The sequence below is a fragment of the Rhinolophus sinicus genome, linkage group LG02 (assembly GCF_036562045.2).
Source record: "Rhinolophus sinicus isolate RSC01 linkage group LG02, ASM3656204v1, whole genome shotgun sequence".
NCBI lineage: Eukaryota > Metazoa > Chordata > Mammalia > Chiroptera > Rhinolophidae > Rhinolophus > Rhinolophus sinicus.
Window position 1 is genome coordinate 150,853,438 of NC_133752.1, and position 14,654 is coordinate 150,868,091.

Sequence of the window (14,654 nt, forward strand, 5' to 3'; positions counted from 1 at the left end):
ACTTGTGAAACTGCCAAGCGATGCACGGTCGGGACCTCGCACCCTGATGCTATGTGCCTGACACTGTCTTCGTCCCTTTGCTCCTGGCTCCCCAGCCGCTGAGGTCACTGCTCAGGGGAGAGGATGGAGATGGGCACAGAAGCATTACGGAGTGATGAGCTGGGCCGGCTGAGTTAGGTTTGGGGAGAGGGCTGCAGGGCCTGGGTCCTCCCCAGGCCTGCTATGCATCGTGTGTTCTCCGTGCTCCTCAAGTTCCTGGGCTAGTACATGGAGTTCGCGTTGCAGCTACTTCTAGGGCCTTTGGCCTGAGGCAGGGACAGTTGAAGGCTGTGACAAAGCCTCTTCCGTCTCCTTCCCCAGGAAGTCCTTTCTGAGCTGCTGAACATTTCCCTCCAGGCACCTCGGCATGAGGGGGTGGGTTTGGGGTTCCTGGGAATATGGTTCCTCCCCCAGCTCGGTCCTTTTGCCCTTTCCGCTCAGTGGGTCCTTTGTGAGAAAGGAGGTCAGGATACTTCTTGGCCTCCTCCAGACCTGGGCCTCACAGTGAGGAACCAGCCACCTGAGCAGACAGAACAGGAGCCTGAGGGACTGTGCATGGTGTTTATTAGTGATGACAGAGGTGGGACAGGGTCTTGTGGAGCATGCTCTGTAGGTCACACACTAGAGCCATAAGGCAAGGGCAGACGGGGCCTCTGGGGGCTGTCCACTGGGTCCTGTCTCTCCATCTAACCCTAACTTAACAAGCAGCAGCTATGAATCAGGGAGTCAAGTTGGGGGCCCATATTTCCCAGGAGGCATGAGGCCCAAGAACAGGAATGACAGATGCAAGAGCAAAAGGATGAGGGGAGCAAAGAGGCCCCCAAAGCTGTTCCGTACGTTCTCTGCTATACAATGCCCGCGCTTCCCAAACCCCCAATCCAGGTTGGCTCCCATCCAGTTTGGCTTGGCCGTACTCCTGGTCGCTGGTCCTGTCAGGTATGAGGAAGCGTCCCGGCAGGGTGAGGAGAGCCCTTTCTAGAGCATCAGCTGTGAGGCTTCTGGCCCTAGCCTAGTTGGCCTGCTGCTCCAGTCTTGTATGTGGATGCCCCACCCAGCTGAAGGATGGCAATGCCACCCACCCTTGGGCTTTGATTGTCTCATTCCTAGTGTGGCAGTGAGGTGAGTGGCAGCTCTCGGACCCCAGTGCACAACCTGAGTCCCTTAATTATTAGGACTTTGTCTGCTCAGGGACCTTGTTTCTTCCTCATACCATGTTGCTCACACCCCACCCTCATCACTTTGAGGGGGCATCCCTTCCCTGAGTGGTGGGAAGGCCCCTGCTGAGGGGGTCCTGGCCTGAGGGCACTGCCCAGTGGGGCAGCTTCTTGTGCAGGAGGGGAAGGTGCCAGGGGTGCAGCACATAGCTAGTACCTGGAATGGGAGCCTAGGGGAGGGTCACTGCCCAGGAGGTGAGGGGGCCCCCTGCTTCTCCCAGAACTTTGGGACCATAGGCAGCCCTGGAGCTGGGGCTGGGCAGGGAGTTGCGGGGGCTGAGCCTAGTGCCAGCCTAATGCCAGTCTAACGCCAACCTGCCTGGAGTGGGTGCCCCAGCCAGCTGTACCGGTGCCTGCCAGGGCAGGGCAGCAGGAGACGTTCAGTAGCTCTCTTTAGGCCACGGCCGGTTGCGCTGCCAGTTCCGCTCATTGTGGTTGTGCTCCGAGTCCTGGGCAAGGAGTCGGTCTTGGGGGTCGTGCCCATTGGCACTAGGCAGCCCCGAGGTGTGTTGGCGGTGAGGCTGGTACAGGTCCTGGTAGGCATCTGTATAGTCCTGCTCCAGGTGGTGGGAGCTGCGCTGCGAGGATCCGGTCCAGGCTTGGCGGGAGCTCTCGCTGGCTTCGTCTGAGGGCATCAAGCTGTCCCGCTCGAGGGGTGAGTGCTCCTCACCACGCTCCCCCAGTAGCTGCTGGTTCTGGGGGCAACACACAGCTCTAAGTGAGGCAGTGCAGACGCCCCCTTGGCCTCCTCCCACCTCTAGCAGGAAGCGGGATTCTTCCCCCTCAACAATCAGTTCCTGGGTAGAGGAAATCGTGCAAGGAAGGGAAGCATACTGGAGCATCTTTTCTTTTCAGATATGGAAAACTGGAGCGTTTGACTCTTGCAACATTCAGGCTCTGCCTTCAAGACAGACCCGAGAAAGCTTTGAGAGTGTGTTTCTAGAAAAGTAACCTCTGGTTAACCAGTTCATTGATTTATTCCCTCTCGCATCAGGAAGTTCCTTCGTCCATCTGCCCTAGCACAGCTGAGTTCTCTGATCCTTTGGCCTTCAAACTGTAGGCCAAGGACGATCCTCTGGGTGGGCAGGGGGCACTGCTTTGGCTGCCTTAGCCTGCACATCAGTGCCCGTTGGAAATGGTTACCTGAAGTCCGGGGATGGCGCTGGGAGGGCCCAGAAGTCCAGGGCCGGGGGCGGGGTGGTGTGTGGCCCGCCAGTACACCTCCAGGTACTCAGCCAGGTGCTCACAGGCATCCTCCAGCTGGTTCTCATCCAGAATCACATCAAATGACTCCTGGGCGGGAAAGGAAAGGGGGCATACTGGTTTCCTTTCAGCAGCAGCCCCCACCATCTCCATCACTCCTCCAACCCCAAGGAAAACAACTGGAGAAGGCACAGGAGTAGCTTTCCCAAGCACTCACCGGTGGGCACTGAACCAGTTTATCATATGCCATCATCTGTACAGTTAGGTGCTTCATCTGTGACTTCCCGCGGGAGCGGATGAGCCGCTGCAGTACCTGAGGGGAAAGAGCAGCGCGAGGCCTGGGGATCCTGGGCAGAGCTGGGCCTAGAGAGAACTGGGCATGTCCCCCACTTGTGATCTGGCATCAGGAAAAGGGAATTCAGGAGCCCTGGGGCAGGGACCAAGCTGAGTTACAGCCCATTCTCGGAGGACAACCCTGGGGGCCTCCTGCATCTCCACTGCTCACCTTCGGTGAGGAGACTTTGACAAAGACGATGATGGGGGCCAGTGAGGTCTTGGCCAGCTGTGCTGGGTGGTTGATGGTGTCGGCATCCAACACTACCAGCTGCAGGGATTTGGCCAGCTCGAATATGCGCTCGATCTCACTCTGCACTTCAGCTAAAGAGGGAGGAGCCACAACGTTCACTGGCTGCTCCACCCACTTCCTCCAATGAGGCTTGGGGTTCTCCCCAATGGTGAAAGGGAAGGAATTGCAGGGAGAAGGTGTTCGTCAAGGCCTGGGCAGGCAGAGCCCAGGCAATTGAAGACACCAGGGGCGTTCTTGTCAATCCTGGGGCAGGTGGAGAAAGAGCTTTGGAAGAGAGGTAGGAAGAGGGTTCTCGGTGAGGCCTGCGTGGGCCGCAAAGCGGGCGCCTGGGACTCCTCACCGATGCTGGAGCGGGCGGAGGAGCGCTCAATGATGGTCCTCTTGCCGGGATTGTTGAGCACGGACCGCTTTGCCAGGGAGAGGTCAGCTGTGACTCGGGTGATGGAAATCCTGGGGCAGGGGTGGAGAATTCCAGCTCACTTCTAAATGTCACGCCCTGGGCCCGACTTACCCGGGACCTCTTTACTCCTAACTGTCCCTCGAGAGCAGACCTTGCTGCAGACACCTGGAAGGAGGCAGTGACAGTCTGCCTGGTTCTCACACCACTCCGGCCCAGGGCAGCTTACCTGCCATCAAACCTATGTTTGAGGAAGTCGAAGAGAGCCTTCTGCATCATGTCTGTGACCTGGTGGGCGAGGTTGGGAGGGGGGAAGGCATGGAATGGACTGAGGGTCCTCTTGGAGAGGGGCAGCATCCCCAAGCATGGCCCTGGAGCCCACCCCTTCCACCCAGACCTGGGGGATGGCGGGTGGGGAGAAACAACACACCCTCCCACTGTCCCTCGGAGCCTTCGCATGGCAGGGTTGGTACAGGTAACTCTTTGGGGTCTCACCTCATAACCTTTCAGAGAGGGTCCCACCAACACCACAGGCCGCATGGAGGGCACCACATCATAAGGGGGAACATGTTCTGCCTGCAGAAGTGACCTGAGGTCAGGCAAAGCCACGGCCCTGTGGTCTGCCCTCTGCCTGACTGGAGTGGGGAGATTCAGAAGTGCTGGGCTCCCTCCCCTGTCTGTCCTGCTGCCCCTCAATGACTGCCCAGAAGCCTGTCCCCACAGCCACAAGCCATGAGCCCCCCAGCCCAGGTCCCTTCCTTGACTCACCTGCTTTTGCTTCTGCTTGGCTTTTTGGAAAAGGGAAATAAAAGATTTAAGTTGGTGAAGGGGGGAAAGGCCCTGGGGGCATGTATTCCCTTCCCCAGGGGAGACACTGGGCTTCTCCCAGCTATTTTGACCCCTCCACCAACCCTTTCTCACACAGTTCACCTGGGGAGAATCTCCTTGTCCCCCTGTGTCCTAACAACCCACCTACCCAAGACAGGTGAGTTGGGGGGAGGCTACCTAGAGACGGAGGAGGGGAGCGCCGGTTGCCAATGTCACTCAGGCTGGAGGGGTTCCCAGATCTCCTGAGAGCAGCAAGAGAGGTCAGTAAGCATCTTGGTATGTATATGCTCTACACATTATTTAACAGTTGTAAATATTTCCTTATATTTTAGCTAGGGAGGAAGGTGTGTGTGACGTGCATCTGTGTGTATGTATGTATATTTGTGCGGTGTAAATGTGTATAGCTGGGTCTGAGTGTATGGGGGGATATGCATGCATGTACAGTGAAGCAGGCTTCAAGTAAAGTGCACACGTGTGGGGGGTGTTATGAGTCACAGCCCTGTTCTCACCTGGCCTTCTGCTCCTGCTTGAGCCGGATGCTCTCCAGGCGCTGGGGGCTGGGGATGAAGGCAATGTCCCCGCCCTCTTTCACTAGCCGCCCGATCCACCAGTCATTGCTGTACTTCTGGGGGCAGGGGGCAGCGGGAAGAGGCAGTGAGAAGAGGTGGCCCAGGCCACAGCCCTAGCTGTGGAGGAGCCAGGGAGGCATTCACAGGGCTGGTTTGATACAGCAGCACAAGGAGAAGGGGCAGCCAGGTTTGAGCCTCCCAAAATTTCCACATGAGGCATCACAGCTGTCATAGAGGACCTAAGAGACAGCTAATCTAACTGCTCACTTTCCACTTATGGAGACTGAGGTCCAAGCCAGGTCTCAGATGGAGACCATGGGGATTGCATCTTGGATATGAGAGGTGTACGGGTGTGTGTTAAGGGCAAGAGTTGAGTTCAGGGACTTGTTTATAGGACTAAAAAGTAAGAGGCATGGAGACTGAGGCAAGAGCAGGGAAATTATGTGGCTACTATCTGGAAGGAAGGGGGTTGGTTACCTCTTTAATGTGCAGAAAATCTTTGGCCTCAAAGTTGACTCCAGAGCCCTGGACTGGGCACTCCTCGTCCAGTACGCCACAGTAGCTGACATTGGTCCTCACAGCAAATGCCACGGGTTTGTGCTAGAGAATTTGGTCATCAGTGCCAATGAGGGGAGCCTCAGAGCACCCCTTCTAGTTTCAGTGTCCCATCAGCAGAGGGTGGGGAGGGGAAGGCATCATCTGCCCATCACACACACGCACAATCTTTCACACTCACATACATCCTGCCCAGTGACCCTTTGGCTCTTAGGACAGAGCACAGATTCTATCCAGCCTGGCTTGTTTTGCCTCCAGTCCACAAGCAAGAGGATACCTTGGCCCTCTCAAGCTGCTGCTGAGCCTGGCTTTCCACTTCACGCCGGGCGCTCTCCCGGTCCTCCTCTAGGGAGACGTCTGAGTCCAGAGATGGGCGGCTGGTATAGGAGTCGGCTGAACCCTGCCACGGGGAAGAGGCTGTGACCCCTGGGCTCAGGTGGGAAGGGAATATAGAAGCACTCTCTGACCCCTATAGTAGTGCCTCCATGAACCCCAGCCACTCCATGTCCATAGGGGTGGCCACACCCCAATGGTCCCTCCAATTTCCCTGAGAAGGACCATAGTTCCTCTAGCGCTGTAGGAAAGCCCCCCAATCCACGTGATAAGATCTGGGCCCCTCCCCCCAAGACTATTAATACTGCAGCTTTGAATAGAGCCTTCACTTCCCTCCTTCCTCCCTTTTCTTCCCTCTACCACATCCTCCCAGGCGGAGGGAAGGGAGATGTACTGAAGATGATATATTGAAGATGATTCCGAATCCAGGCGACCCAGTGAGCTCTTTTTTTCACATCAGCCTGCAAAGCAGCCTAGACTTTATTCCTTTAAAATGCCTGGCAGGAATACAGCCAGCTGGGAACAGTCAAGAGATGCTGGTTGGCATGGCCCTGGTCCTGAGTGTCAGGATACAGCCATCCACCTCTTAGGTCTCATCTTCCCCAGTCCCTACCTTTCCAGGTTGAAGGGGACACAGAGCTACCAACTCCTGGAAGTTACTTCCTCTATACTCGTCCGCCCCATCCCCACCCCCCACCTTCTTTCCTCTCACACCTGCTGGGGCAACTGGCCAGGTGTGGGCAGCAAAGGACACCGACTAAGAGGGCAACACAAAGCTATCTCCCTGGGTGTGTGAGGCTGGGCCACACCCACCACCTGGCCCATATTTCCCCACCCCTCCCCCAAGAGGCCTATCCTGGAGGAAGGCCATGTTGGTGCCGGGCAACCCAGCCAGAGGAGCAGTACCCTGAGGACGTAGGGGCGGGGGTCTTTGGTAACCTTAGCCAGGAAGAGTGTCTGAGTCCTGCCCATTGGCAGGGTCTTTGGGCAACGAGGGTGCATTTGGAGGGTTGCAGAGCTCACCTTCAAGGCTGTGAGAAAGACGTACAATTGAGTAAAGGAAGCTGGATCTTAGGACAGGAGGGTAGAAGTCAGGATGTCTGGGTGTCCCTCTCAGTCTAGGGAAAAGGGAAGCTTTTGTTTTCTGCCTCAGTTTCCCCTCTTTATGATCAGAGGCCTGAAGTGGTACTTCCATCAATTCTGAGGTCCAAGTGGCAGAGATAAATAGGAGCCTAGTTCGGGTCCATGCGGGAATGTGTGTGTATTAACAGAAGTGGTTTTAGGATATTCTCAACCTGAAGAACATTCCTTCAAGCCCGCGGTGCATGAGCACCTACAGAAGGCAGCAGAGGCCAGACTCTCAGTGGGGAAGACAGACTCAAACACCTGCTGTCTCCACGCCCTCTGCCCCAGTCCCACCACAGGCAAGAGGGCAGGTCAGCTCGATATCTGCCCAGGCTCTAGAATGTAAGCTAAAGTCAATGTCTGGGGTAGACGGAAGACATGAAGACAGCACAGGTGGGAAAGTCTCATTTTACAGAGGAGTAGATTCTGCCTGCTGTTCCTCATCTCTCTTGAGAACAAAATAAGGCTGGCTTAGCAGTAGGATAAAAGGTGCTGAGCCCCAGAAAGAACCTTTGCACTGTTAGTAGAGTGTGGGATCTCCTTCCAGGGGTCTTAGATGTACGAGGGGTCTTAGATGTGGGAGACAGCTGAATGAAGGGGATAGGGGCCAACAGGCCAGTAGGCAGGAGGTAAGGCAGGATGGTCATTCATTTGGTAAATATCCATCAGATGCCTCTTAGATGCCCTGACCTGTGCTGGAAGAGGAGTCTGGCCTTTATCTCTGCTCTCCAGGCTCTCAGCCTAATTTAGTCATCTTAATGTCCCTACCTGGGGTATCTGTGTTACCTGGCCTCTCATTCTAGGATGGGAATGATAGAATCTCTCCCTAAATGTTTAATGAGTCGGGCTCAGAATGGAACCCCCTCTCTATTATTCCCAAGTCCTCAGAGTTCACCCATCTTTCATACTCTGGTATCACTTGGGGAAGCCAGGGCTGCCCTTCCAGGCCTACTCTGGGGCCTTGCCTTCCCTACCCCATTATGCCACAGCGGCCAGAGGCTCAGTACTTTGGAGCTGCCAGGAGTTGGCACAGTGCCCTAGTGGTGCCCCCCTTGCTTGGTGAGTGTGTGGGCAGGCTGCAGCTCCACTCTTGCCTGGCACGGGGGAAGGAGAGGAGGGAGATGAGCCAGTGGATTTATTTAGAGCCTGATCTCCCTCCTACTGCTTCAGAGGGGGCCTCAGGGAGAGCAAGGAGCCAGGCAAGAGAAAGGGAAGTGGGGGAGGGTGATCCAGGGCCCAGAGAGGGGTGGGGAGTGAGCAATGGGTTAGCAGGCTGCCCCCAACGCTATCCACATGTCAATTTTTCCCTTGCAACAGCTCTTGCCTTAAAACCAGCGATGGGAAGAATCTTCTAGGGCCCTCCAGCCAAGCAGGAAGGTTTGTTCTTAAGCTCACCTTGGCACCCTGGGCCATACCAGCTGTCTCTTCAACTGTCACAAAGAGGTGTCCACCAGAGCCTTGAAAATTATCTGCTCTAGCTGCCATGTAATTAGGCCCAGAGGCCCAATGGGGAATTGGCCCAGCAGGAGCCCAAGAAAGGACTGATAGCTGCCTATTCTGAGCCCTAGAACTCATCTATCCTGGTCTGGGCAGCAAGAGCTGGGAGAAGACTCAAACACTCCACTTTCAATCCTGGAGTGCTCTACCCTCCACACCTATCAAGGACCCCTTCCAAGCCATCTAGTGGTCCTCTTCTAAGGAGGCCTTCTTGCAGGATGTTTGAGAGAAGGCACTGAGAAGCTGCTCCCCATCTGTGCTCCATCCTTCCAGGCACTCTCCATGCTTCCTGAGCTCCGGGAATCACTGCCTAATGAGCTGATTTGTCTCAGTGGGTCAGGAGATAAAAGCAAAAAGGAGAATTAAATATTTATCGGTTGCCTGGTTCTCTGAGCAAAGAGCTTCCTCTCCATCCCCAGGCCCTCAGCTCCTCTGGCTTCAGCTCCAGGTCCTCCATGCTGAGAGGAGCTCAGGGTGCCTGCTGTTCTGAGGATGCCTCAGCAGGAGGCACGGACTGGATGGGGCTCAGTCAGCTGGCCCACCCATGTGCTGGGTGCCCACTTTCCAGCCTGGGAGAGAAGCTGGGCTAGAGGTAGGGTGAAGAGATGAGGCAAGCTCAGGATGGACGGGGGAAGGAATAATGCAGGTCTTCAAGTTTTGTGATCTTTCAGGCTCCCTAAATTTGTCCTGTATTTGAGTCATAGGAGGTCTGGATTGTCCCCCTCCCCAAGAAATTCAGCTTCTCCTCTGAACGCGGTTGTGTTCAGACCCGATCAATCCACCTGTGGGAACTTGAGACATGTCATGTGCCCTTTCTAAAGCCCCTGTTCCCTCAGTCTCTAGCCCTTCCTCCCCCTACCCTTCTGTTCTGGGCTTTGGAGCCACTTGCTCGAGCCTTCCCCTCACACTACTCCCTCCCTGCACACACCCCGTGCTCCTTGGTCTAGGTTTGGGGTACCGCGGAGCCCGCGGCACGGAAATCCATCGCCCCACTTTCCTGGAGCGCCCCCAGCCCCCCGCAACGCTCTTCCCCGCCACGTTTTTTCAAAGTCCTGGACTGGGAGAAGGGTCCAAGGGAGAGGAAGTGTCACCCCAACTTCCCCACCCCCACCCTCATCGTGGGCACTCACCGCCTCCGAGTCCTCAAACCCGGGCACGTAGGAGTCGTCATACATGGGGGAGTCCGGGTGGGGGGAAGCGAGCGGCGCCGGGGGCGGGAGCGGCCTGGAGGCAGGGGCGAGGACAGCGGGCCGCGCCCGATAGATGCCACCGAGCCCCGCAGCCCTGCGGGCGGCGGCGCAGAACGAGAGAGCGCGAAGGAGGGAGCGAGCCGCGAAGACCAGCTGCTCGGAGCTCAAATCACCGCTTACCCCCACCCCACCCCCCAAACCCAGCCAGTCCCACCCCGAGCGCGGCTGAGGAATCTGGCGCTGGCTCCTACAACAATAGTGCCCGCCCACCTGACCCCCCTCCCCGGGAGCAGGCGGGGGCGGCGACTGGGGCGCCCGCCACCCGGGGAGCCCGAGACCCGGCTGGGAGAGGGTAGCGGACGGGAGCTGGGTAGAAGGTGGGTCCCCCAGCACCTACGGACCCGAGGGGCGGCGGGGAGGAAGGGGAGGAGAGACTGAGGGCGGGCGGATCCAGGCTGGGAGAAGGCGGGGCGAGGAGAGATGCAGAGACTGAGACGCTCGGCAACCCAGGAAATACTCCGCCGGGAAACAAAGGGCTGGAGCGGTGGAGGGGAGGGGGAGCGGAGAGGCGGAGGGAAAGGAGACCCGGGCCGAGAAAGAAGCGGGCGCAGGTTATTGGGAGGCAGGAGAGGGAGAAAGGAGAGATAGAGGCAGGAGGAAGGCGGGGGAGACAGGAAAATGGGGAGACAGAAGAGGCGGGGCTGGGGCAGGCGCAGACGGGGGAGGGGCCCCAGGTGAGCGGGAGGCGTGTCTGGGCCCTGGCGGTCCCTGAGACTCCAAAAGCGAACCCCGTAATGGCACTGGGGAGGAATGGGTTTGGCGACTCCACGTCAATACCATGAAAGCAGCTCCTGCCACACCAGGTGCTCGGCCCTCTCATTGCGCCCTGCAGCACGGGGCCGTGTCGCCCAACCCGTGCAAAAGGGCAGGTTTTAGGTCCGGCCGCCCTATACCTGGTGCGCAGGCAGATTTCATCCTAGTCTGGCCAGGATGGGGGGTTCCCTTACTCACTTCCTCGCCGAGGACTGTGCCAGGCATTGCCAAGGCACCCGTGGGAATTGGGACAGGGACGGGCTGTTTTAGGTGAGCCTAAGGGACCGGGAAAGAAACCAGAAGGTGGAGGTGGGGGGATTGTGGCTGTGACAGAAGATGGGGTCCTGGACAGACTGGGGTAGGGAGGGGGAAGGGCAAATCTGGCCAGAGTCATTAGCTTAAGGCCAGATTTCCTCCTTAGCAAAAGGATGGGGTTGGAGTGGCCGGTATCCCCGTTGGAGCCACATGTACCACTCTGCACCAGTCAGTCTCTTTAAAGGAGCACTGAGACTTGAGGTTAGAGACAGAGCAGCAGCAGTCCTTATTTCGAGCCAACTTCCCCAAAGATCCACCTGTTTGAGCTCCCTCCTTTTTTTTTCCATCTCCTGAGCAAAAGTATTCCTTTGAATTTTGACTGCCTATCAGCCCCCGTCGCACCCACCACCTAGAGGGGGATGTGAGATGACAGGTTACCACCTGGAGGGCTTTGGAGCTCAGTCCTTCTCCATTCCCAGTTTTTCACCCCGAGGAAGGTGAATCAAGAATCTACTCATCCCTTTACATTCCTGAGCTACAGTGGAATTAGAAAACCAAAACTGACAGGGTTTGATGAGACCTATGGGAGAAAGCACTGTTTATGGAAGAGAAAGACCACCCAAACCAACTGGCTTCCTACTTATGTCACTTGTTCTGTTGGCAAGAAAAAGAGAGAAGGGGCCTACTCTTAAGACCGCCTTTAGTCTGCCTTCAGTCTGTCTAACCCTGTGAGTGGTGTAGTCCAGCCCTGCACAGCCTCTTCCTGCTGGATCTGGAAAACAATTTTGTTGGAGCCCCAGTGGCTGAGGGGACCAATCACTACTGGAGAGGCAGTCCGCTTTCCCAGTTCCCTCTCCTGAGTCCGGCATCATTTGGAGGTTGGTCATATATTGGACTCTTCTGTCTTGGAAGTTCCCAGACACTCTGTCTTCTCACTTTTGTGCCCTTTCCCAGTTCCTCAGAATCCCTATATGCTCCTCTTTTATTCTCTGCCTCTTCAATTCCTTCTGTTCTTCCAGAGGGGCAAAAAGAAGGCATGAGGTGTAAGAGAATGTGACCCTCAAGGTGCTCTCTCCTGGGAGATAACTCTAATGAAGAAGACAGCTGCTGAGGCATCTGCTTCTCTCCCCATCTTTGAATCTACTCTCCTGGCCTCTCCTTTTGGGAATCCCCACCACCAGGGGGTCCCAGGGACTGTAGGTAACAGTGGATCTGCCATGAGCTTCATTCCTTCCTCACACAACTTGTTGTAAAGACAACATCCCTATACAGGACAATGGTGTCTAAGTCTCCTTTGGTCTCCCTCCTGAAGCATCTGAAGCATGAGTTGCTATGCCAACCACCCCCAGGAGATAGCTTCAAGTTCCTCTTACCTGGGCCCATCCCCTGGGTCTTGCAGGGCTTCAGAGACTCTCTCTCTCTTTCCTTTATCTCTGAGTTGCTACTCAATACCCCCTTCCACTTCTCACCTCACCCACACCTGCCTACTCCAGTTTTCATGCCAACCTAGTGACTTTCTGTCCTGTAACAAGACATGTGCCTGTCAGTGTCTTGTGGCCCCTAACCCCTTTTCTTTCCCATGACTGAACATAATGGAAGAGAGCTGAGGACAAAACAAACAAACAAACAAACAAACAAACAAAGGATTTCAGGAGAAGATTCCTCCTTCCCTCTTATTAGGAGAGAGCTGTTAGACTGGCAGCTAGCAGGTACCCAAGGCAAGGAAGCAGGACATAGGAGGAAAGCCTGAATAACCAGGTTTGGGAGTTGGAGTTCTTGGGAACCTCTAGCATACTTTCTAGCTTCTATAAGTGTACCAGGAAGCGGAGCAGATCCCAGTCCCTGATCATTAAATGGGGAAACTGAGGCAGGAGCTAGGACCTCTGGGAAGTCCTCCACAGCAGTCTTTAAGATCTGGACCAAACCAAATATCCCAGTGTTCTAGCTGCTAGGCTGCCCCCAGGGAACCTGGGGAGGGTTGGGTGGGGGGAGTTTGGCAGAGCCCTCCTCTCTCTGTCCTCTTTTCTAGCTCCCATTCAGTCCTCTCCTTCTATCCCAGTCCCAGTGCTTGGAGGCTGCCAGCTCTGTCAACTCCTTTTTTTCTTACCCCCTCATTCACCCTTAGCCTTACCTTTGGTTTCCCTCCCTCTCCATCACTGCAGTCTCCCCCGAACACGGCCCTTTTCCTAGCTTGGAGTGGGGCTTTCCTCCCACCCCTGGGGAGGGCCCCCCGCCCCCCGTTTACCTCATTCAGCAGGAAGGTTGCACTGGAGTCAGAAAAAGACATAGACCGGACTAGCGGCCTCTCCCCCTCCCCGGGGCCAGGGGCTCCGAGGCGGGAGCAGGACCCGGCCGCAGCTCTGCACAAGGGCTGCTGCCTGCACGCCTGGCCTCGCCCCACGCCTGCCTGGCTCCGCCGCCTGCTCCCTTCCCTCTCTCCAGGTTCCCTCCCCCTTTCCTCTTCCCTCCCTTCCTCCCTCTCTCCCTTTCTCGCCTTCTCTGTCACTCTCGCCCTCTCCCGTCGCCTTTCAGTCCTGCTCTCTCCATTTCCGTCTCATCTTCTTCCTCTCTACTGTTCCTGTTCAATGTTTATCGGGTTGCCTCCCACTGTCCTTCCATCCATGAAGCTCTCATCCCTTTTCTGCCTGCCCACCCTCACTTCTTCCTCTATCCCCTCCCCAGAAAAGGGACTCTGGAATTCCCATCGCCGCAGGCAGAAGGGCGGGAGTAGCTCAAGGGCTGCCCGACTCTGGAGCTTCGGGCAGAAGGTTCTGATCCCTTAACCCCAGCTCGGTGCTCCCCCGCCCAGCCTCCAGCGCCCGAGAAAGGAAAGCACCGTGGTCCCCGTGGCGGCTCCGACCGACCTCAGCAGAGGAACGGATCGAAAAAGAACGCTCATGTACTGCTAGCTAGCCCCAACGTCAAGGCGCCCCCTCTGGATTTCGGGGAAGCCACGTCCATCCGCCGTCCCAGGCCCAAACCCGGTGGCTCCTGCGGGATCGAATTGGAGACAGTCTAACCGGGACGCGCCCGGCGCCTGGGAAATCTCTACCGTCACTGTTCTCTCCTAGGTGCAACCGCCGCGGGGCTCAGCCTGTGAAGGCGAAGAGTGAGGCGTGGCGGCTCCTCCCCCACCGGCTGCAGCGCCCCCTGGACTCACTAGCGGGGTGGCGGCACAAGCCCTCCAGGTGGCGGCACCGGCCTGGGGGTCCCTTCTGTCCGCAGGCAGGAGTTCGGCCCTCCCAGTAGGAGGCGCTGCCCTGGCCGGAGCAGAGGGGGCGCAGCTCCAAGCCCGACCCCCACCGAAGCCCAGGATAAACCTCTCTCCCTCCCATCTTTCCAGGAGCTGCGGTCCCATCTCCAGACCCCTAGTATGGAGACTCCAGGCTGCACTCTATTCCCACCCCTGTGGGGCTCTTTTTAGATACTTGGTCCCCCTGGAGCTCTAGAGCCCTCCTACCTCCATCCTGGTCTCCAGAGGCGACCACGCTGAGCCTGGCAGCGACCCGGTAGGGACTGGGTGGCAGGGAGTAGAGTCCTGGGACCGCTCCTCGGGTCGGTACCCCTCCCGCCCCCTTCGGCGGGCACGTCAAACAGGACAAGCCCAAGTTCTGGCGGGGGAAGGGGGGAGCAGGGGTGTATCCCCAGCCAGCTCTCTCCCTGCACCCTCTGAACGGATCAGCCTCTCATTGGTTCCTCCACACCCCCAGCACCCCGTTGCTGGACGCTTCTCCATACCAAAGAGGACGGCTAGGGGGCCGGGAGGGTGTCGTAGGTCCCCTTGTGGAAACGGACACACCCTGAAGCTGAATGACCCGAGTCCCCAACTTCTCCTTGGCACCAGCTAGAACTCTTTCCTTTCAGGTCCAGGGCGCTTCACTGCCCTCCTAGCCCTTTTTTAAACTCCCTTGCCCGGGTGGTTCCTGGTATCCCTCCCCTCAACCCTCCTATCCCCTGGGGATCTTGGAAGACATCCCTCCCTCTGTGTTTAGCTGATCCTCCAATTGCCCTCATTCCAGAGGGAGCTAAATTGGGGGAGAATTAATTCTC

The 14,654-nt window shown here is 57.0% G+C and overlaps 1 protein-coding gene across 3 annotated transcripts; it reads right to left on the reverse strand.

The window, feature by feature from the left end:
* Nucleotides 1-586: 586 nt before the first annotated feature.
* Nucleotides 587-14,189, reverse strand: CACNB3 (calcium voltage-gated channel auxiliary subunit beta 3). Of its 3 annotated transcripts, none has more exons than XM_074325762.1 (13): nt 14,065-14,189; nt 5,669-5,791; nt 5,314-5,436; nt 4,777-4,892; nt 4,445-4,509; nt 4,208-4,227; nt 3,935-4,015; nt 3,669-3,727; nt 3,383-3,492; nt 2,962-3,113; nt 2,674-2,769; nt 2,397-2,546; nt 587-1,948 (listed from the first exon to the last, which is right to left on the reverse strand). In XM_074325762.1, the coding sequence occupies exons 1-13, from the start codon at nt 14,068-14,070 to the stop codon at nt 1,634-1,636; spliced, it is 1,416 nt and encodes a 471-aa protein (XP_074181863.1). In that variant the 5' UTR covers nt 14,071-14,189; the 3' UTR covers nt 587-1,633. The 3 variants fall into 3 exon arrangements, with proteins under 3 accessions (XP_074181863.1, XP_074181862.1, XP_074181861.1); XM_074325761.1 differs by lacking the exon at nt 14,065-14,189 and adding an exon at nt 12,850-13,028; XM_074325760.1 differs by lacking the exon at nt 14,065-14,189 and adding an exon at nt 9,477-9,925.
* Nucleotides 14,190-14,654: the final 465 nt, after the last annotated feature.

Coding starts and splice junctions, on each gene's coding strand:
- CACNB3 (XM_074325760.1), bottom strand. CDS start 9,521: ATGTATGACGACTCCTACGTGCCCGGGTTTGAGGACTCGGAGGCG. Junction 2,770..2,961: donor TCAAAGTCTCCTCACCGAAG/GTGAGCAGTGGA, acceptor CTTTCCCCTCAG/GTACTGCAGCGGCTCATCCG. Junction 1,949..2,396: donor GCGCCATCCCCGGACTTCAG/GTAACCATTTCC, acceptor TGTTGCCCCCAG/AACCAGCAGCTACTGGGGGA.